Here is a 24622-nt window from a genome sequence, read left to right on the forward strand (position 1 = left end):
CTCACCTTTGCTTCATACACACTGTTATGTTAGATGTAATTTTGACAGCCTGCTTCTCTGTTGCCATCTGCTACACAGCAACAACACGGAAAGGAACACCGCTGGGAAGGTTCACCCACTAATGCTGTACCATCAACATCTGCCTCGGATGCTGTGACCGAGATCATAACATGGGAGACACTACTTTTGGAGCAACACTAAATGTTTAAATGCATATCTTGTTTGCCCAATAAACCTAATGACTGACAGAATTGTTGCTCCGAATGCATATTCAACTGAGTTATTATTAGCATCAAAGCTGTTCAGAACTTACTCTTCTAATTATCCCTTGTACTGTTATTGCTAACCCTAATCTGTCAGACCTTCTTCATTTCCTTATTTAAGCAAAACTTCAGCCTCTGGAGAAACAGCTCTTCAGAAGCTGTCTTCCTTTAGACTGTTTCATCTCATTCTCTTCCTGCTCCCTTGTCCCTGCCCCTCTTTTTTCGGATGTTATACATGTATTTGCTTTGGAGATTTCAATACCGTATCTACAAAATATCTTCTTAAGATCCCTAGAGACAATTATTCCAGCTTTTTATCCTTTCGAAAGTGTGATTTTAGATATCTTACCTAACTCGTATCTAATACACTTTCCTGAAACTATCAGTGGATATGTTTGCCTTATTTTTTCCTTTACAAAGGCTGTTCAACGGTATAAGTGTTGACACTTGCCTGCGCATCCTAGTAGAGGAAGACATAAAATGCTGATGAAATATCCAGTGCCTATTTTCATTTTCTGTTCTATTTTCAGATTGCTCTTAAGCTTATGCCTATGAAGTAACAGCCAAGGGGCTGAGTGCATCAGCTTTGTATACATATGCATTTCACACACACGCGCACACACACACACTTTTTTCTCTGGTACTAACTCAATCATCTCCATCTAAATTAGACTAGGAGTTAAGACCTACAGCTCCCTTCTTTTGGAAGCAAGTGTAGAGAATAAAATGACACCAGGAAAAAACAAAACTCAAATGGATTCAAAGCCATTTCCACACTTCCAGGTCTGAACACAAGCACAGACAGACCTCTGCATCACCTGGAATTGCTGACAAAGGGCCACAAGTCAGGTGATGGGGAACTAGCTACTGGAAATCACAACACGCTTACAATTCAGTGTACTGTGCCTAATCTCTAGTATCAGATCGCTCCTCAATGTGTTTCTGAAACAAGAAGTCATAGATCATGAAAAGACTGTCTTGAGGCAGAACTTATCTCAAGCTACCAACTCAGAGGGTCAAAGGTACTTACAGAAAATGGGTGGGACCAAGTTTCTCGCCTTGACCATCTTTAAGGGAGAAATGGGTTTTTTTGGTGGCTTTTCTTGATCTGGGTTTTATACTGGTTTGATTGCTTCATGATAAACAAAGTACAAAATGACTGTTCATGATCAAATTAGTCTTTCTCGAGGACTTGTTCGCCTTCATTAAAGCTACCTGACTTAGGATGGAGATGCACAGGATTTACAAACTCCTGGTAACTCTGAATTTCTAACATTCAGTTTTGTACATGAAGGCTAGATAAAGTACTGGGAGGTTTGTTACATTGAGAGGATATGGAAAACCGGAGTACGTATGTAGCAGAAGAACCTTGAATGGAAGATGACACTGCCTTTTGAACAGACTAGAGCCATTATATAGCTGTAACAGCTATATATCAGGAATCAAGAACCACCCATCAGCCCACAAATGTCTGCAGCAAAAAAGGTAGGAAGGTAAGCCTGGGTTGAAAACAATTTCATTTGTTTTCAAAAGCTGGGGGGAAGGGAGGGGCAGCAGAGAGAAAAGAAGGAACAAAAAGATATAAAAAACACAACAAACAAGGGTGTGTGTCTGGCTCACAGGAGTAGTTGAGGAGAACTGGGAAGAAGCAGATTACTTTGCTTCTTATCGTACAAATTGCGTAATAGGAAAGATTTGCAGCACGGTCCTACAGATATTACGTTAAAATAAGAGTCCTAGCTCTGTAAGAGAACTTCTCCAGCATATATTCATGGTGTAAGCTACAATCATAAAAGAACAGAGACATTTCCAATAGAAATGGCCCCGACAGACTATACCTATACAGGAAGTTACTTCAACTAGTCTGAAGAAGCAAATAAATTACTTGCAAAACTTTTTGGCTCTCTAAACCCCAAACAAAAACAGCTCTTTTACACTACTGAAGCTTAACAGACTTATTTCACATTTAAAAAATTGTTTCAACACAGTTTTATCTTGTCCAAAGGAAATACAGACAAGAATTACACCCATGAAATTGGCTACTTGTAGAGAACAGTTTTAAACTAAATGGGAAGGTCCACACAAAGTGACAAAGTATATGCCAAGAAAACACTATTTGGTGAAACCTGAAACATTAACCAGGGTTAATTCCCCGCACAAATCTCTTCTCAGTTTCTCAGAACTTAGCCAAATTGCAACTCTTTCAGCTGCAATTTCCCATACCAGCTGTCTGCCTTAGACTGAATTTATTTTGGAAAACTTCAGCCAAAATTATTCAACCATTTCAGAGCAACACTCTCACCACCTTTTATTTGGAAACTTTTACCACTCTAGTACTTCACAGTGGGGTTTCTGAAATTAGATGGGAAAGGAAGGAGAATAAAGGATATACCCAAATAACCATTAATGAAAGCCTGCCTGACTTGGGCCAGGACTGAAAATGGACACACCCCACAGAACAATCCTGAACATGATCTAGTGTGAAACAATAAGACCAAGTAAATTTTCAATACAGAATACCTGGAAGCAGCTGACTATCATTGGGCACAGACAAATCTCTCCCCTGTGTTCTTAATATGCCATTATCTTGCTACTTCAGTGCGATGGAGAGGGAGCTGACAGGCAGAAAACGTGTTATTGGGAGGAAGCATGTGGTCTTAGCTGGGACTAGCTAAGAAAAAGTCTTCAAGATCACAGGCGAAAAAAATGGGCAGAAGAGGGATTTTGGGAGGGGAGGAAATCTGAAAAAAAACATTTGAGTGAGAAAAGCTATAATGGATAAAATGCTTTAACAATGGATGTGGGAAGGGAAGGAGAACAAGAATGAGAGGATAAAAACAAAAGCTGAGGTGGCAAAATAAATCTGACTAGGGGTTGTACCTAGTGGGAAGGCTGGGAAGGAAACAAGCTTTTTAAGCCTGAAGAGTTTGGAGACAAGGACTTAGAAACAAGAAATTAAGGGCTTGCACCAGTAGCAGAGAAACAGACCAGATGAATGAAAGCTTTTGTTCCACATGTGAATGTATTACTGGGTTTAGTTCCAAAGCTTTAATTTATTATTATTATTTTTAAACAGACTCCTTAGTGGAATGGAATAGCCAATGCCTCTTTCAGATCTTATTCTTGTGCCACACTATTCTTACTACAGAGCCACAATGCTTTCCCCTCTTCAAATAGTTACAATTAAGGGGAGAAACATTTTAGCACAATTCAATAACAGCACTGAATTTGTCTCCACAAAACTTTGAGGTTACAGTTTACTATCTCTAAATAGAAGGCACTAAGGAAAACCCATGTCTTCTAGAGTATCAACTGCACCACTGCACATGGTGTCATCAGCGAAGTTGCTGAGGGTCCAGCTGATCCCATCATATATGCCATAGATGAAGATATTAAAAAGTACTGGTCTCAAGACAAACCACTGCTCATCACAGGCCCCCACCTGGCCGCAGAGCCACTGACCACAATCCTCTGGCCACTACCTTTCAAGCAATTCCTTCGCCACTAAACCGACACCCCTCAAATCCATAACTCTCCAGTTTAGAGATAAGGATGTGGCGGGGGACCATGTCAAAGGCAGAAGTCCAGGTGGATGACCTCAGTTGCTTTCCCTTTGTCCATTGTGGCCATCACAATTCATCTTAGAAGGCCCTCACATTAGTCAGGCACAACTTCCCTTGGTGAAGCCATGCTGGCTTTTTCAGATCACTCAATCGTCCCTCATATGCCCTAACGTGACTCCCAAGATTTACGTTACACAACCCTCCCAGGCACAGAAGTGAGGATCACCAAACTGTAGCGCCCCAGGTCCTCCTTCCTCCCTTTCTTCTAAGTGGGAGTGGTGTTTCCCTTTTTCCAGTCCCCAGGAATACTGCCTCACAGCCATGACTTTTCAAATGTGATAGAGAGTGGCTCAGCAATCACATCAGCCAGCTCCCTAAGTACCATGCGATGCATATCATCTAGTTCCACGAACTTGTACACATTGAGTCTCAAGGGTGGGTCTTAGACTTGCTACGCCCTTATCTTATAGCGGAGACGGAAGGGGGGGCAGAGTTTAATCCCCCAGTTCCTACCTTAAGGTTCAAATGAACAGACGCAAGGTGCAGGGATGTAAGAATTTCGGCAGCCAGTAAAGATTGAAGAACTCATTGAGTACATCAGCCTTCCCCATGTCTGCTGCAGTCAGTTCTCCTTTCTCAGCAGAGCAAGTACACTCTCTTCAGCCTGTCTCTTCCGACCTATGACCTATAGAATACCTTTCTGTTGCTTTCAATATTGCTCACCAATTCCAGTTGGTAGACCATGCCCTGGCTTTTGCAATATCTCTGCAAGTCTGGACAACATCCCAGTATTCCTCCCAGGAGACACTCCCTCTCTTCCACTGCCTATACAGTGACAGGATAAGTAGAAATGCTTTTAAACTAAAAAAGGGGAGATTTAAGTTAGACGTTCAGATGAAATTCTTCATACAAAAGATGGTGAGGCACTGGAACAGGTTGCCCAACGAAACCGTGTCCCTGGAGGCATTCAAGGCTACGTTGGACGGAACTCTGAGCAGCTTGATCTAGCGGATGGCAACCAAACTACAGCAGGAAGCTGTAACTGGATGGTCTTTCAGGTCCCTTCCAATTTAAGGCATGCTACAAAACTTCTGGACAAAAATGTGGTCAATTTTTAAATGAAATAGCTACTATCAATCCTGTTTGGTCAATTCTCGAAGCTAGATCTTAACCGATAACACTATCTTTCTTTTATACTCCAGAAACCCAGATAACTCCTTTCACCAAATACTCATTTTCCTTTTGTAGTACCTTTAGTTTGAATAATGAGGTTTTTCCATTATAAATCCGATTGATTTGATTTAGTTACACTCATATTAACTTTATTTTTTCATTTCTTAATTCAAAACTAATACCAATAATCTAAGATGATTCCTCTAAAGAATACATCAATCAAAACTAGAGAATTAGATCTTGTTTACTGAAATTAAGCTAGTAAGAACAACACCAAAAAAAAAAATCAATTCAAGGAATTGCATAACCCTCCATACAGTTGAGTTTGTCAAGTTTTATTGATCTACAATATTAGGACCTCTGCAGAGCCCAAACCGAGTGCTTTTCCTTCTCAGGTTTCCTTAGTCTAATTGCCAAACAGCAATGATGAGAAGTCAAACTGCCAACTCTAGGTACAGCAAAAAACAAGAGTCCAACAACCACCCTGAGAAAATAAAGGAAAATTTAAGAAATAAAAAAAAAAAAAATCATGTGTCCTCAGCTGCTGTATCTCAGTCATCACCAAGCTTTACAAAAAATGGGCAGGTGGAAATAAATAGTTGGCAATATGATGTTTAGACCCTCTTTAGTCAATATAACTAGAACTAATCTACAGTCATAAAGCGCCTCGTAACTTCAGCAGTGCAGAGTTCTAGCGACAGCCTTTTACATGAGGAATTTTACACTCTGAATTTAAAACTTCAATGGCATATTCAGTGCCACACTGCCTAGAATGTACTCCCTTAAAGAAGTTATTTGAAAAATAAATTTTCCAAAACTGCTGAAGGTATGCCTCTTTTCATCTATACAACTGGGAACTCACTGATGATATTTAAACTACTTGAATTAAAATACTAGAAATTGGCTTAACCATTCCCTGCTTTCATGAACAGTGCTAATTCACTTCAGTGGGACCAAAGTTCAGATGTTCAACGTCTTCTGCGATCCCAAACTTATTTTTTTTATTTAATAAATAATTACGTCTGGATTATATCCTCTAGCAATAGTCTATTAGCATCGCTTTCCCCACTTGATTTTTCTTTCCCGTCTTCACGAAGCTAAGCTATGCTAATACTGTTGACTAGCCGCAAAGAGACATGTATTTTTCAGTGCAAATAGAAAAATCTCATAGATGACTGTTTGGCTGATGTAAAGCAGCTTGTTGAAACATCAACCCGAAAATGCAGCAAACATCCCATGAAGGATTGTTTATAATTTATTCAATGCCTAATGTGTAATGATGGCTTACACAGTTTAATAAAAGCACCTTAACAACTTTCAAATTTAGAGCAGAACATTTACTAGAAACCAACAGCAGACCACCCAACATCTTTGTGTGAAAGCCTCAGTAATCTCACCTTTTGGGGTAGTGCACATACTCTCAATATTATTAATATTTAATTACATTTAGATTATTATCTCATGTTCCAGCACAATCTTATAGCATTTAATAAAGCAATTAAAATAATGTGCAGTTAAACCCCTCGGTAAAACAGCTTTTTTTCTATCTAAGAAAGAATGCAAAGCAGTCTTACAACCATTTGTTTTTAATAACTATTTATTCCTAAATTGTCACTGTAGGTAATAGTCCAAAGGTAACAACTGATTAAACAAGTTAAGCTCACAAAGCATACCACTGCACTGCATGCAGCTGTCACTTACCTTTCTGTCCCAAGCTTGCATGCCCCCATTGAAGCAAACACATGCCCATGTCAATCTAGAGTCACTACAATCATTCCCAAGTCTACTGATAGATTCTACTGAAGTTACAAATCTGGATGCTGTATGAAAGAAAAATGCTCACTAAAAATAACCTCCACGATTTATTGGCATACCAAAGCACGCAACCAGAATACCATAAACAATGGCCAATCATTCTTTCACTTAGACACTGTCTAACAGCGAGCTCTCACTCAAGATCTTGCCTGAAAAACAGAGTTTTAAAATATACCGCTATCCATTGTGTCAGGATTTTCTGTGAAGCTTATTACATTAGTTTCTGACACTTTTTATATTTATAGCATTTAACGTGATTCATCTGTAATTACTACATCCAGTCTTTTTTATCCTGATCTAGGGAATGTGGCACTCTGCTCTGTAGCTAGCTCAACTTAGCACAGTGGGTAATAAATTGCACTGGGACCTGTTTCACTTGCAGTTTCAGAGTCAAAGACATTCTCTCTGACTGTCGCTTCGTGAAAGGTGTCACTTCATCCAAACGCAAGCACGCTGCCCAGAGTCCCAGCTCACTGCCTTGGCTGAATTCATCACCCACCTTCCCAACAACGGATAGCTCTCTGAGGTCCTCCAGTTGTGCTATCAGAAATGAGTTCACGCATTTTCACTTATCAGCATCACTGATCTGGGCATCTGGTTCACCTTCTGTGTACACACGGATTGCAATCCTAAATCATGTTCAGTTGCTTCCCTGAAGTTATTGTAACAGATGAAGAAAAGCAAGTCCTAGATTAAACAACCTTCAGCGTTTGATCTCTCATACCTTATTCATATTAAGCCTTAAGTTCTCACAAAAACAATTTACATGCCAGCTGTTCAATAATCAACTGGTCTCATAGCTTCAATGTTGAGTTACCAATGACTTGAACTTAACCTCCAACCTCATCGCAGTGTGAAAGCACGTCTACCTGTGAAGACACACTGTCAGCTATTTTGCCATAAGTAGCATTATTTCCATCAACTTCAGAAAAAGTAATTTTGTTGCTCATTTTTGACATTAGCCACAAAGTAACTGCAAGTTACCAAATATTTTAAAAGGTACAGCCACAATAGGTCATCATGGGAAAAAAGGTGGCATCACAGCTTTTTCTCCTCTTCTTAACAACAACACACTCAGCATACAGCTCTCTCTCTCAGACTTTCACAATGCACAAGAAGCAAACTCATTGAACAACCTTGGTTCTGTTTCTTGGATAATTGCTATTTGGTTAAAAATAATAATTCTAAGAGAACCTTCAGTTATGTGTCAGCTTGCTAAAAACAATGTCCTGTATTCATTTCTAAAGACAGGTAGACAACCTGAACACACTGAATACTACAGTACTTGCCTCCTTCCTAACAACAACCAAAGCACGCATGTGTGAAAAAAATGAATCAAAACTGCACTGAAAAGTAGTTCTGATGTAAGGTGATATTAAAGGATACCAAGGAAATTTTTGAGTCTGAGCAGGCAGTGAATACGAGAGGCAAGTATACTGAACTAAAATTATTCCCATTCCCATTTAACCTCCCCCCTCCCCAAACACTGAAGAGAAGTCAGTGTCAAAACGGATACAGTGTTCCACCAGTACTTATTTATACAAGAGCCTAAGAACATTACTTGCATGTTTTCAGTACAATGATAACACATTAGCATTTCCACAGGTTTGCCATCTTGGATCTCTAGCTGACATTAGCAGTTAACTATAGTTTACAACACTTGTTGATGCCTTTTAAAGAAGCACTTGGCCAGGTAATCTACAAACTCCAACTAAACATTACATGAACTTCTGACAGCGTCAGTCCTTGGAAAAATTCATTTGCTCAACCATTTTAGCACTCAGTCACATCAATTTCCTTATTTAAGTGATGAGATCCCAGAGAACTGTGGCAAAAAAAGAAAAAGAAAAAAAAAAAAAAAAACAAGAAAAAAAAGTAGCTGCAGCTACACACAACACATGCATGGCAACTTCCAGCAACGTTTGGGCAGACCACATTGTTTATCCTAACTCAAACGCAAAATAGTGTATTAATACCTAAGCAGTATCCTAGACACAGACACAATCCTCTGGGATCTTATCACTTAAATCAACAGCCTTATGTGACTAAGCAACATTAAAACAAATGTTCTTTCACAGATGTTAAATACCAATGCACTCTAGAGTTGTTATGAAATAACAGAAAAGATTTAAGTTGGCTTCAGCATAGCCACCATATTTGTTTACAGTAATACTGAGTAACAAAGAGCAAGACAAGAATTGTAGTACTGAGTTTGTCTTTTTACACTGCCTTTCAGGCACAGTCATATATTTTCCCGTCAGCAGCAGCTGAAGCGGTTACCAGTTGTACTCTCTTCATCTTCTCCCACCCTCACCATCATGACAACTCACTTCTCACTCCCTTAAGAGTACTGTTTCTACCCAATACTAAAATAAGATTCATTTTAAAAGGGGCAAGGATTGATTTCACATATGTAGTTTAGAGACCAGACAGAGAAGCAACTGTAAAAGCACAGTTTTGGGAATGGTAAATACTGGCAATAAAGCAAAAACAAAATAGTGGAACGTACAGCCTTAGACTAGATCTGTTGTTGATAGAAGAATGAAGTAACTACAGCCTTCACCTTTACAGAGCCTTAAACACCTTGATGTTTAGTAAAAGACAGCAAGAACTTCATTTTTTTTTTTTTTTTTTTTTTTTTAAAAGCACAGTTCCCCTCTTCAATACAGATTTTTAACAGCATCCAGTTTTATACAGGTACCACCATTTCTTACAGCTACTTTAACAGCCTTTTTATTTTAGAGTCGTGTAATAGTCAGGCTGCTTTCAGGAATGACAACTTTGTATTTTGGATACAAGTACTTGGTACCTCTTCCACAAACATGTAGGAGCCCTGAACAAAAAGCAAGACAATAACTAGCTCCCTAAAGACCCATTCCCAAGCAGAACCAGTCCTATCAGCTCAGATTGGCTTTAAAAATTGCTTTAAACATATGTACCTTTAACAACTTGGACACATTTGATTGTTTAGACAACGCTTGAACTCCTATGCAAATCACTCACCAGGGTGGTTAATAAGGAATGTATTCACACTTACTTCGAGGAGTGGTCCCTTGAACAGATGAGAAAATACATGTATATATTACTGAAGTATATAATACATACCATACAGTAGGAGTAGAGAGTATTTTAAAATGTTTCTTTGCCTCCAAATATCTTAGTTGTACCTGGACAGGATTTAGAGTTACCACAGAATTATCAGTGGAATAATCATGAGGAAGTAAAAGTAGTGTGACAACAAAGCTAGGATGGATAACTGCAGATAACCTATACACAGATAACTGCATACCTTGTAACCAACTCTCCTCGGTAATTTATCAAAATATTTTCTTTTTTCTTTATGTCAAGATTAAAATACCAAGTCATACCACCTCCGCTTCAAATAAGCTCACAGAAACGCACACAATCTCCCTAACACCATACCATAAAATTCACAGAACTGCCTGATAAAAAGCATCACAGAAACACTCAAGTTGGAAAAAACAATCACTTAAGGTTACTGCTCAGCTGAACAGGAGTTCTGCCACCCTTCATACAGAAAGGGTAAAATACCAGTACGATACTCTTAAAGACTGAACCTGCATTTAACAGAAAACTCAGGTTACTCATGCACTACAAACAGCATTACCAGACAACACTCATTTTAATTACCTTCCTGAAGACAGTGGAGTGCAGCCAGAAGACACACCTGTTGAATCAACATCAGCTTACTCCATTAGAGCATATGAAGGATTTCAGGTTTTCAACAGTAAAATCCTCATCCTTCTCTGTCAACGATTTTCTGTGTCACCTCCTTTTATCTTCTGGAGGACATAACGTCATTGTCTGACAAGACTCCATAAGAATTAGTCTCTTCTTACTCAATTACAAATTTTATTAAGTTCTCTTTGGTTGAGATTAGTTCAATTTTACCATTAACCTCCATAGTGCTCAGAAGAACAACTGAATTAGACCACTACTGAACACTTCAAAAATCCCTTACTTGAACAACCTACTTTCTAAAGCCCTTCACTTTTTCAGAACGCTAAAATAATTATTTCATGTCTCAGCCTAATTACTAAGTGTTAAGTATTCCAATTCATAGCAAGTAGGCCAAGTACACATTTCCCTTGCAGTATTCTTTAATACACTTACATTAAAGAAACACCATTATACATGTCTATACATGTCTACAATTATCTTGTATGATATATTTGACCTTTCAGTATTTCAAGGAATGCACCTCTAGGTACAGTCATAGCAGAAATGGTGCCGGTGTCTTTTTAACTACTCCTGTTTAAAACAGCCAGCACGTATTTAGATAACCTACACTCAATCTGTCCACTGAAGCATATATAGTACACTAAGTCATTTGGAAAGATTAGTTCTTACTCATCTCATTGTCATCTATTTTGTCGTTCCAAAGAAGGCTAAATCCTTGCTTCTTAAAGGAGAATAGAAGAAAAAAAAAAAGAGTAAACATCAACAAGGACAGAGAAGACTACTGTTAATGTCTTTAAACTACGCTGCTCAGAAAGAAGGCTCTTTGAAAGCATAGCTTATAGGTGAAGGAATAAACAGTACAACTATCACTTCCATGCATGATCAAGGAGGAAATAATGTATGAGGTAAAAAAAAAAAAAAAAAAAAAAAAATCACTGTATCAAATCAATCATTGATTACATGTCACAAATGCACTTCTTAAACAAACCAAGTCCCCACCCCAGTTAATGCAATGCGCCCAAAAAATCAAAGCAAAAGTAATAAAAAATTGCACTCTTAAAAAAAAAACTGTAATAAAAGATTTTATTTCAAAATCATACAAAGCATAAATGTAAACATAGAATCACACTGAAGTTAACCTTGCTTTTAAGTAATCAAATATTTTAACAACAACACTGCCATCGAAAAGATGTCTTTATTTACCATTAGGAAATTTTACCTTATGGAGCGATACATCATGAAATCAATTGTTGTACATCTAGGAAATTTACCAATAGAGCTCTCTTCCACTGGGGTGTACACTTTGATTTGTCTCATGTGAGTGTCTCTTCCATTTTGGTGATTAGCTAGAACAGCTATCTGAATCATAAATGTGCGGATAGGCTTCTTATGGGTATCTGTTAAAGGAACATGAATCCAGCCGCTTGGTTCCACTAATTCAAGTTGCTGCCAAGAACAAGACAAAAAAGCAAAACATTCAGGAACAGTAAATATAAACTATTACATATTAAACCTATCTAACACAGATGAATTTTGCTGGTCAGATTTTAGTTACTTTTCCAAACCCATCTGAAGCAATGTAATTGAATACCCACAGCTAACTTACCACTGATGCAACTGGAGACAAACTAATTTGTTTGACTATGGTTATTTGCTTTTGTCTTTAGTAATCTGCTTTTAAATTTATGCCTTCATCTTAAAAAAAAGAAATAAAAAAAAAAATTGAAGAAGCCAAGTCAAAACATTTGGATCTTGTTACTAACTCACAATGACAGAAAGCACATTTGTAAATTTTTTAAATCCTAATTTATGCACTCTAAACTGAAGTATTCTAGAATGACATAGAAAAGAAACTAAAAATGTACAAGCAATTTTTCCTGAATTTCTTAAGCTATTAGGGATATTGAGAAGTAATAAGAAGGTGAAGGAGGAAAAAAAATGCAGGATAACCACAGAATCACCTATGTGTCAAGAAAGATGCCTGGCTAAATAACAATTGCTGCACAGCCATTTAATTACATTCTAGAAGTCCATCCTGAGTTTGCTTTCACACAACCAACCAAGTTGAATATGTTTATTTCATTTTTTTTTTTTTTTTATTCCTACAGAAGCCAACATCAAATCAAATGAAGAATTGCATTTAGTTAACTTTAAACCACATCACTAACACGTCAGCATATTAAAACCAAGCTAGAAATTACGCAGAAGCATAGTGACATCTTTGATTAAAACTAGTTGCCCTACTTCAAAGCACAGCTCAGAGACCATGTGGAGGAGCACACAAGTCAGTGGAAGACTTCCTAGGGGGAAGGCTAGGGGTGGGAGAGAAATAAATCAGTTCTCCACAAGCAAGTGAACTTCACACAGCTAAACCGCTGCTTTTAGCAGATGAGTTCTTCTGAAGAAGAGGTATGCCTTGGGCAGCTCAACTGTCTCATCCTTCTCCTGAACACACTGCATGACAAGAATCCCATCAAATGCTTAAAACAAGTTGCCTTCGCTGAAGCTTTTTAAAGATCCACATGAAATCTGCTATTTTAGAGGCATTATCAAGAACCTGGAGAATCATTCGAAGTTAAAAGATCCGTATCTTAAAACTGCTGTAATTTGAAAAAGAAAAGAAACTAAGGTACTTGTTTAAAATATTCTTTCCACTGCCACAGGTTCTCCAACAGATCGATCCCAAATGATTAAATTCATTAAGTGTTAGCAGAATAGTTACACTCCTAAGCGGAAACTTTCACAAATACACATTCACATGTTTGTTGTAACCCTGTCCTTTTCAGAAAAGTCTACCAAATCTTTTTTAGCGTAGGTAGCTTCAGGTAGCAGCTAGCTTTACACAGCGATAAAACTGATCCATTGCTGAAGCAGCTTTACATACAGGAAATTCATTATGTAACACGGTTGTCAACTGATAATAGCAAGCATGCTTTTAATCTCCTCAATAAATGGAAAGAATGAGCATTTCAGTAATATTTTATTCAACTAATACTAAGGTACAATGCCTATGATTTAGTAGCAAATTTTATAAGTCGCATCTAATCAAACTTGCATTTTAATATTACTCTCAAAGTTTTAGAAGTTTGACTGATGATTCAAAATGAAAAGTTAAGTTTCAGAGCTATAAAACTCATGTTTTTAACTCATGCTTGAAACAGAAATTGATTACTTGATTCACCTTGTCTCATCAGTTTCAGTTAAATCCAGTACAGTTCAGACTCGTACTGTTTATTGTCAAATTAATTACGTAGAGTGAAAGGTCTTCACCTCCAGAAACAAAGAGGTACCTTGAGATCAGTGGAACTGAATTGTTTGCTCTAAATTAAGTTAAATGCCTGTTACCTTCATGTACAAAAAAATCACATGCTCAGAACATTACTAAGGTCCAAAGATGAGCATTACAATTATGGCAGTTGCAAATGAAACTTCATTAAGTTCCTTCCTATGTCAGGATACATCTTTAAGTTACATATGTATTAATATTTGGTTTCATCCCCTATCAATAGAAGGGGATAAATACACGTGTCCATGGAACGTTATTTTTCAATCCTCCTATAAAAGGCAATTTATTTCTTCCCTAGCCTTTATGCAGTGATGAGAAGTAATTTATTCAACTGTAAAAGAGGCAACTAAGTTCAGATTAAAATAATCCCAAGTTTCAGATGTCAAATGTTGCCTACTTTAAAACTAGATTTTAAGTCCTTAGCTACACACAGTATTTGAGATGAGGTTTAGCTCCCACCAAATTCACATCTCCACAAGTTAATGAAGTTTTTACATCAGCTACTGGAACACACAGAATGTATGAGCAGTTATCTGAGTGCATCCTGTGAAGAGACCACAACGAAGCAGAGAATTCCTCAAGCAGTACTCAGCTGTCTCAGGCACCTTTTAAAATTATTCCTGAAATCTGTGCGTTGCTTACTCCTCAAATTCCAGCTTCCATAACAAATGAATTAATTGTACAAACCCCAAAGTCATCCTCAAAATAGATTCTGCGCCCCTTTCTAATCTAATAGTTGCCTCTTGGAATAAGTGCCTAAGACACACGAATGAAGCTCTAGGCTGAATAGTGCAAGGGGTCTAGATTTACATCTGGTCATTTGAAGAAATTAAGCTCGCATTGAAGTTGTCTAAATAACATCTCCATCCTGTAATTTTTTCATGTCTGTGCCATTTTTTAACTGATGCCTACATAGTTCAGTGACATCATTAAAACCTTGAAATCCATTCAACTACTGAAGCTTAAATACAACAATCATCTGAACATTCACTAGAAACGAAATATTTTTTCCAGCTATGCACGTATTCCGCGATCGTAAGAACAGGGGATCATGACACACACTGCTCAACATTTCTCATTCGTATCCATCCTTTATTATGAAGAACAAACAGGAATGGGAATAGGCAGTGGCAGTACATGACAATATGCTGCCCACTCTTAGTTCCATGTCAGTACCCAGATCCAGGCATTACAATTTTCAGCAGAAAAAGGATGAAATACGCAGTTCATCTCTGCCTGAAGCAGTCACAGCGTGAACAGAATCTAAAGGAAACCTACTATGAAGTTTTAAGAAATTTCTATTAAGCCCATGCAAATGGCAATCTTTCAAAGCCTTGTAAACCGGTCTGGAAATTTGGGTGGATTTTTACAGGGAGGCAAAAGGCAAATGCTCAACACAAAGGCTGAACTCCTGCCAAATTACAAATCCTTGCTTCAGAGCTTGGGGGCACTGGAGCATCAAAGAAAGACACCAGAATATTCTCACACAAGCAAAACAGCATACTTTTCACTAGCCGCCTTCTTGTAACTGAACTGCTTTGGCTGAAACTTTTAAAGAAATTGAACCAAAAGCAGGTCTCTCAAACAGGAAATGGCAGTTTGAACTGAACACTGATGAAAGTTCAAGAAACTAAAAGTCTTAAAAAAGAAAAGGTCATAGCTTAGGTACAGGTGGCCACCGGCAACTCTACTGACAGCAGATACACTGCACTCATTTCAGTTGACTTGGCACTCAATTGTTTTCTTTAAAAAGCACTAACCACTCTATATAGATATTCCGTCCTAACCCTAAAGCCTAAATCCATTGTAAGCAAACGACACATTTAAATTTCTCCCTGTATTTTTCTCTCATATGCAAGTCATTCATTAGGAATCTATCACAAGTAACTGTCCTCCAGCAAAGTTTTACTTAGCAGCTGTATTACTAATTCCATAAGCAAAATTTTTGAAAATTAAAGACTTCTTTGTTACCTAAAAAAGAATCAATGCAAGTTAAATATTAGTGACCTGGGACAGTTCCTACTGCTCTCACCTTATTAAGTATGCTTAAGTTACGCTGCTTAAACTCATTTCTACTACGATAAATTTTGAGATGTTTGGTAGAGAAGCAGAGTGAGAAAGTCAAAATAAACGCAAAAACAAAGGGATTAAAAATTGAAATGGAAAGTCACTCACCTGTCCTTTGCTGCTGTTATATACTCTTATCTATCTCTTCTCCTGCTTTCTGTCCACTGCTTTATTTTCCTGTCCTTTGCGTGCTACGGCTTCACGTATGGATTACTTGAGTGAGAGTATACATTTATATAATTTTAAAAGCCAAAGCAGAAACAACAGTGTAAATGGAAATCCTCATCAACTTGATAATCCTGTTTCTTCATTTTCTCACGTAGTTCAGAGATGCATTAAGCAAAGCTACTATTACCACTAACGGGAGCTCTGCCACAGAAGATGCAAACCATACGTACAAAAACAAAATAAGCAACAGAAAAACCTGATGAACTTCATACAGATAAAGGAAGGACTAAAAATCCCACAGCAAACTCAATCTATACTGGTACTGCTGGCTTCCTTATAGAATAAGCAGTCAAATAAACAATGCACTTCCTCTTTTAGGTTTCCTAAGGAAGAAGACATACTTTTTCAATAGCATAATGCTAAAACTATTTATCTTACCTGCTTTAAAGGGAAATAATGTAACTTACACTCAAGAACAGTGAGAAAGGGCTAAAAGCAGCAGATAAAAACAAATCCATCTGATTCAACTACGAAAAAAAAACCAACACAAGTGGACAGAATTAGGTTTTCTGAACACAAAATCCATTAAAAATAACAGTGAAACATGGTTGGTACACATTTGTTCCAAAAGCCTACCCTGGACCTGCTCTCTGAGTAGGAGAGCAAGCAAAGATGAGTTCACAGCTCTGAATATTGACTGCCAGCATTGTGCAGAGCCTGTTCCATCTCTACTACTGCTCTCAGAAGTGGTTGAGAAGCTGAGGTACATTATCATCAGCAGTTGTACTTATGTCTCCTTTCAAGAATCAGAAGCTCTCCAAAAAAAAAAAAAATATATATATATTAATACATCTTTAAGTCCCATTAAGTCCCATTGTTAAATTTAATTTCAGCTGGCCAGTAACAGCATAGAAAAGGGATGCTACTAACAAAGGCGACATTTCCATGAGTCAACAAAGAACAACTCAATCAAAGTCAGAACACTCAACTGGACAAAGAGCCTTCCAATTTTGACATTACAGAAGCTTGACAGCAAATGAATCTGAGCAAAACACATTTTCCTACTGTTTGGAAATAGCAAGCATCAGGGATATTTTGGATATAGCAACTCCTTTGTTACTTCCCTGCAGCTGCCTAAATGGTACATATAAATGAAAGATTGTAACGCCCTTGATGTCCCCTCCAACCTATCCCATGCCATACATTATCTGAGGCCAGTCTGGTGTCATATTGAAACAAGTTCAGTTCCTTCAGACTAAGCATTTCATAGCACTACAGCCCTAGAACGTACTTGCGTACTCTGTACAAAGTCTGCTCATTAGTTACTTTCACACCTGGAAGCCACACCATAGTTTTTAAGGCAACATATGAAAACAAGTTTTACCACTGTTATTTAATTCTACTGGAAATGAAAGTTGATCTCTTTTCAATATACAAAGATATATTATTTAAATTCTGAGATCTCTTTCAAGTGGTACAAAACTTAACAAACTGCTAATTATTATTATAGGCTTATCATACCCAAGTTGTCTACTACATTTACTGTAGTTATCATCCTCGAAACAAGGCAGAATATCTGTTGTCCTATAAAGCTATCTTTTGTTAAGGCACAAAGTTTAAAACCGTTGCAAGTAGCTTCAAATTCAGAGTCACTACAAATGCATCCCAGGATATATGCAAGACATGGCTCCCAACTGTTTTTCTATGGATCTATAGAAAGAAAAAGGGAGACTATTTTCTTTGTTGGAAATAATCTTTCTGCACACATGCACTGACAAAGCTGAGCATTACTGTTATCATTACAGCTCTACCATGATACAACAACTCTTTGAGATACTGGTATATACAATCATATTTCCATCCGTTCATCTGTACTACTCAATCCAAACGACAAATACTTCTGTATAAAACAGACTGTAAAACCAAATGGCAGAAGTTCACCCTTCTACTTTTCTCACAGAACACTTAAACCTACCTTTCCTGTTTGGGGGCAAATTTTTTTCTTCCAAATGTCTGGTAGGGTGCTATGTTTTGCTACTTCAATTGCACACCAGCAGTGATATGACACCAACTGGGACTCCCTAATTCCCATTCATCACTTGATCCATCAACAGGAGAACCAAGGAGTCATCACAAGACTCTTTCACGCTTCAGAACACTCATAAAGCTACTGCAGAAGTCCAATGGAGTGTGAAAGGTAACAGCGGACTATAGCGGCCTATTGCAGAATGAAGTCTCACGGGCGTAAAGCACTGCTACGCCAGGCATTCTGGAATTTCAGTATCAGCTGACTCAAAAGGAGCCAAATGATATGCCATATGAGACTAGTCACACATTGAAATCCCTATGGCAGCAGACTACAGGACAGTTTGCTTTACTTGGATGGGCTGCCCTATACCACACTACTGGCGGCTATTGCACAGGTTATCCATGAATGTGAAATGTGCTGCAAATACATAAACGAAGCAGATAAAACCTCTTGTGGAGAACAATTGCAGAAATACAAACATGGGGAGGCCTAACAGGTGGATTGTATCACACTCCCACAAACTCACCATGGCAAATGTCATGTGCTTATAGTAATGGAAGCAACCCCTGGATGGATAGAAACACATCCTGTGCCAAGGCCACCACCCAAAATACTATCCTGAGTCTTGAAAAGCAAGTCTCATGGCAACATGGCACCCCAGAAAGAACCAAGTCAGACTCACTTCTAAAACAACTTCATAAACACTGGGACAAAGAACATGGCACTGAGTGAATATCTCATCCCCTACCACACAGCAACCGCTGGAAAAAATTGAACAATACAATGGACTGTGACTGGCTACACTGAGAACAATGACTGCTGCGATACTCAAACACTGGGACACACATTCCACAAAAGCTAGTTGGTTAGTCAGCACTCAGAGATCTGCCAATTGAACTGGTCCTCACCAATTAAACCTCGCACATGCCATAGAAGGGGATGAAGTCTGGTGGCACACAAAGAACAAGGTTGGGCAAGCCAGACTAGGTTATTCCTGCCTCGGGAAAAGGCAAGCCATACCTCAAGTACTGTGTTCAGGTTTGGGCACCTAGCTACAAGACAGACATTGAAGCGCAGGAGCATGTTCAGAGTTAGACAACAAAGCTGGTGAGGGGTCTGCAGCACAGACCTCAAGAGGAGTAGCTGAAGGAGCTGGGATAACATAGTCTGGGAAAGAGGAGACTCAGGAGAGTCATTTTCTCTCTCTACAACTGCCTGAAAGGTGGCTGTGGGATGAGAGTCTCTCTTCTCCAATACAGTGGTCAGGCACTGGAATAGTATGTCCAGGGAGGTAGTGGAGTAACCAACCCCAAAGGTGTTCAAGGCACGTGTATACGTCGTACCAAGGAACATAGTTTAGCAGGACATACTGGCAATGTGTGGATGGTTGGACTGGATGATCTAACTCAGAAGTCTTTTCCAACCTTGGTCATTCTATGATTCTACTCAAAAGATTGCTTTTGCTCAAGGAACCGGGTACACGTGGTGGGTAACGTGGAAGGGTGGCAATATCTGTTGTGTACCTTGAGGTGATTTGATGCTGGGTGAGAACAACCAGTAATCAGAATTTTACTGTGTTAAACTGTATGTCATCATCATTACAGTTGATATGTCTTTTTAACAGTATTACAGTAAGAACTACAGAGGTTAGAGAACAAACTGACAGAATCAGAGCTAGCTTCAGCACAAAGTAACTCACTGTGAATCATCTCTCACAGACTGAAAGATGAAAGACAGAGCTTAAAGTTACACACAGAATGAATATTACGGAGAATTTACATGGATGACCCACAGATCATGGAAATATTGTGTATAGATATTAATAAACAAGATAGATGACAGTAATTTTTTATGATGTGTAGAAGTTGTGGGACCCGAGCATGATGTAAATGATATGGAATAAGGGGTGGATATAGCCTTAATTTCAGCTAGGATGGAACTATTCTCCTCAGAACTTCTGGTAGGAAGCCATGTTTTAGCTCTAGGATAAAAATAATGCTGATAACACATTGATGCTTGTACTTTGTTAAGCAGCATCATACAGAGCCAAGGCTGTTCTCACCAAAAAGCCAAGTAGCTGGGGATAGAATCAGGACAGCTGACTTGAAGTGATCAAAGGGATATTCCTTATCACATGACATCATACGGGAAAGAGTTACAAAAGGGATGGGAGTCCTTTTTAGTCTTCTTATGCTGCTTGGGAGGCTGGCTGAGTATTTGTCTGTGGGTAGTGAGCAATTGCTTGTGTATCACTTGGTATATACATGCATATATACAGAGAGAGAGAGAGAGAGAGTCAAAACTGTCATCCTTTTCTCTGAGTAAATTGCTTTATCTCAACATATGAGTTAGACGTTGCTTCCCTCCATCCTCCCCACTTCTCTCCCTCATCCCACTGAGAAGAAGGGCAGCAAGCTTAAGATCATAGGGGGCTCTGCCACCTGCCACATTAAACAACAACACCCTTCTTAATACATACAGTTTTGCCCTTCTACATGCTTAACTACTTCTGATCATAGGGATATATAAAAAACACCTCGCATTTTCCAAGTACATGTTCTCAATAATGTATTCTTTCAAACAGCAAAAGATAGTAATGAAGTGCTATTTTCAGAAATGAAGCATTATTTCAGAGTTTATCCAAGCTGAGTAGCAGAATATGAAGAAGGCTTTCCCGTAGCATACTTTCCAACCCCAGCTACACACATACCTATACACAACAACTGGAAAGGAAAAAAGCTGGCCCAGTTCCCAAATTTTTTTTTTTTTTTTTTTTTTTAACTACAATGTGCTACCACATAGCTAGCAGAAATCAGAATCAGTAGACTTATGTATAATTCCAGTACTGGAACTGTCAACACTGGAAGTAGCTGAGCTTGGGCTTCAGCCATCACTTCACTTAGGAAGGAAGAAAACCAGTTAATAACAGTGATGCACCAGTTCCAGCAGAAAAAGGAGGCAGATCCAAAAGAAACTTCGCAAGTTCCAAGTGAGTCAAAGGAGGGACACCACATTAGCAGCTTAACAAGAATCACAGAAATATTCTCAAAGAGCTCACTGTGAAAAGCACACTACTTTGCTCTAATGAAGCAACGACCACCTAAGGAGGTGGCTCTGTGGTGTTAATCAGTCACCTCTTTAAAATGGTCAAGAACTCTAACTTCAGTCCATTAGGTATAAGTTTCCCATTCAACACAGTAGTTCCTGAGTTTAGAGGAGTACACCCAATCCCTCAAGATGACTCAACTATTAGCATGGCAGTCAGGATACCAGCTGTAGGATAATCTACATTATGCAATGAAAACTGCAAACAGTTATATCATATGTAAGCTACTTGTTGAAATGAGCTGCAAGAAAGAACTTCTGGAAATAAGGGGGTGGGAGGGGGTGAAAAAACACAGGTCAAAACATCCTTAGCCAAAAAAAAGTTGAGAACTCCTTTTAGATTACTTGACTCCCAACTACAACAGTCAAAGTTAACCAAGAGTTGTATTTGGATCAATTAAAAATGAAAGACACAGGCCAAGCTAAAAATAGCATGTAAACTTGACCAGTGCAGATTATCTCAATAGCTGTTTGTCACAAAATGTCTGAGCATAAGAGTATCATAGAAGTGAACCAGATCACATGGTGAAAAATTTCCTACATGAGCACTCAATCAGCTCAACGAAGTCACAGAAAGATACTTTGAAATAATCTAAACTGTACTGGGCAATGTTTTCGGAAGTGCATCAAGCTTGCCCAGATAAGTTTTCAACACATCTTCAGTTTTTGTCAGAATCTTTTGAATCAATACAAATGATGAAATCCATCAAGCACACCAATTCAGTTAATGGAATTAAACCACTTGTGACAGTGAATCAATGTCCAGAGTCAGCCATAATTTATCCTCGCTCAATCAAGTATGAAGCATTGAACAAAGTAGTAACAAGTCTTGCAGAAAAAAAATGAAATATTATTAAGAAAATGCTCTGTAAAGCATCACTTCTGCTTTAATTCAGGCCAAAGGCAACTCACCACTTTATTGAGGGTATTGCACAGAACTCCTGGCAGAAGGCAAACAAGTTGTAGAAGAGCAACAGACTCCTGTGCTAAATGAGTTGAGTCCCATTAGACTTGTTTTTTAATGGTCATTTTCAAAAAAGCAATAGTTCTTAAAAAGCATAAAAACTTCAAATTAAAAGGCTACTGTAATTAACGCTTCTACACAGGTGTGTCAGAAAATCTTATAAGTAGTTTTCTTTTCAAATGAGAAATCCAACTGAACCGTTATTTGCAGAGAACAGACTTATTTTTGCATTTTACCATTAATGACAAATTTACTTAAAACTTGATTCCAAATTAATTCAAGCCACAATCCCTAGCCCTACACTCCAATTTCATCACTATCAACCGTAAGCATCAATATCACTCGGCCATGGCTATCCAGCACGAAACGTGACACGCAATTTGTAACATGCATCATCTCAGGGACACAAAAATACAGTTGAAGAACAAAACTCTTCAAAACAGTACACTGTGTCGTACGCAAGGCCTATATCGCCTAGTGCTCCCCTACCAAAAAAAAAAAAAAAAAAAAACCACAACACAACAGCCTTGGTCCATTCTCATTTCCTTATTAACTAGCACTTCAACTCCTATGTTCTCCAAAAGTCAATCACAGCAGCCAAACTATAACACCAATGAGAACCATAATTACTGTAAGAAAATAGTTACTGTACAAAAGTGTTGATAGGTTTCCATATTCTCTCTACATGGTAGGCCAAGGATTTGCAGCCATGAAGCTCAAACGGAGATCCTTGCACCACCTTTCCATGTATCACGTTCAGATTTCAGAAGAATCGTAACATGCTGGAAAATGTCAGCAGGTTATATATTGCACCTTATCAACCACAAAAAGGCATGTTCCTGAGGTAAGACGTATGTCAATTGTCATAATGTAATCTAAATTTTCATTTAGCCAAAGTGATTCACCAGAGCAACCAAATCAGGAAACAGCAGGTGACAGTGCAGCCCATCAGTCAGCTTCATATGTGAAACTAAACCTAAAACTCCAAAGTCAGCAACCTAAACTTACTTCTGTTTCAGTTCAAACAGATTTCATCATTCACCTTCTGCTCCAGTAGGAACCCCCCCTCCGACACAACAACTGTGACACTTTAGGTCTGATTTCTCAGAAAATGTTTTTCCTAGTTAATTTAAGTATCAATCAAAGTGTAGGAGTGGCTAACAATATCCTGTGCTTGTGAGCATTATAGTTCTAAGATCTATTTCTCATTAACCAGCTTTGTCACAGACAGGAGCATCATACCTCTGCCAAGGCATTGGTATTAAGCTTGGAGAAGACTCCCGAGCCTAGGAGAAACCCTTCAGACTTACAGTGACTTAGGTATACAGTGAATCTCAGTTACTTCCCTTGAGCTTGGCAGATAATATGCTGAAGCTGAAAAAAGCAACCAAAAATACCTTGAGCTAACGCTCTAGAGAGGTAGGCTGACAGTCTCAAGAATAGTTAGTGCAGCCCAAAATAAACTTTCTTCTTCAATTTGTCTACTTGTGGGAGCTGAAGTGTTTCAAGACTAAGATGCAGACATCCTGGAACAGACAGCTTCTGAACAGTCTGGTTCTGAAAACATATAATGGAAAAATTATGATTGTTACAAGCCTAAGCTTTCCATAAGTCAGCATTATGAGAGAGGGATGAGAAGATATTTTTTTTTTTTTAACCAGAGTACTGTTCAAGTAAAACCATCAGTAGCTTAGAGTATTGAAGATGCAAATGGGAGGAAGGAAGCCATGCAGTTAAAAAACCAAATAGAAAATATACAATTATCACTGCACATTTAAAATTAAGTGAAACTTCAATCTAGTGAAATCAAATAGTTTGTTCCATTTAGGAAGCACTTACATTCTACAGGCTTATGTCGTAGCAATGTTTGTTTTATTTCACAGATAAGTAACTACACAGACGACTACACATGCACAAGGTAACAAGTAACACAGAAAGCAGGTGCCTGGCAGACTGCTCAGATGAAAAACACAAATCAAACCCTGAGCATGTTATATTATGTCAGAACTCATATTTATTAACAGTTCTTAAAGGGATCAATCACTATCAAAATAGAGAAGACTTTCTTTGACAATCCTAGCAGTAACTTTTACCCAAACTGAAGATTAAGAAATTAAACGACCACTTCACACGCAACTCTCCCTCCCTTCTTCCCCCCCTACCCTCCCCAAAAAGAAAAAAACAAACAAAAAAAAAACCACAAGAACAAAAAACTTTTGTTTCCCAAATCTCTTCCAGGAAGTGGCACTTCATGCATTCAAACCCGTAAGTCACAACCCCAGATAACCTCTACCGATAGAGCCTCCAATAAAAAAAATATCTAGATAAGCACATGGAAAAAGTTTTTCATAATACAAGAAACGAGGCAAAGTTATCAATTAAGAGGATACATCAGTATCTCTTTTGCTTACATTTTTATCTTAGTCATGAAAAAGAAAAGCAAAACTAAGATTTTTCTAATTAGACCACGGTAACACAATATAAAGT

The 24622-nt window shown here is 38.2% G+C and overlaps 1 protein-coding gene across 3 annotated transcripts in view; it reads right to left on the bottom strand.

Annotated features, from left to right (window-relative positions):
- Positions 1-24622, bottom strand: part of ANAPC10 (anaphase promoting complex subunit 10) — a 148022-nt gene that overhangs the window by 103319 nt on the left and 20081 nt on the right. For 2 of the 3 annotated variants that reach the window (XM_042837167.1, XM_042837168.1), the window contains exon 5: positions 11693-11962. The exons of the other annotated variant lie outside the window; for it this stretch is intronic. In XM_042837167.1, coding sequence (XP_042693101.1) covers positions 11732-11962 — 231 coding nt within the window. In that variant the 3' untranslated portion in view covers positions 11693-11731. Of the gene's footprint in view, positions 1-11692; positions 11963-24622 lie in introns of those variants that run through there. 3 annotated transcript variants of the gene reach the window in all.

This window comes from Centrocercus urophasianus, unplaced genomic scaffold (genome assembly GCF_019232065.1).
Source record: "Centrocercus urophasianus isolate 14NV4802_14NV808 unplaced genomic scaffold, USGS_Curo_1.0 seq_69, whole genome shotgun sequence".
In the NCBI taxonomy this organism is placed as follows: Eukaryota; Metazoa; Chordata; class Aves; order Galliformes; family Phasianidae; genus Centrocercus; species Centrocercus urophasianus.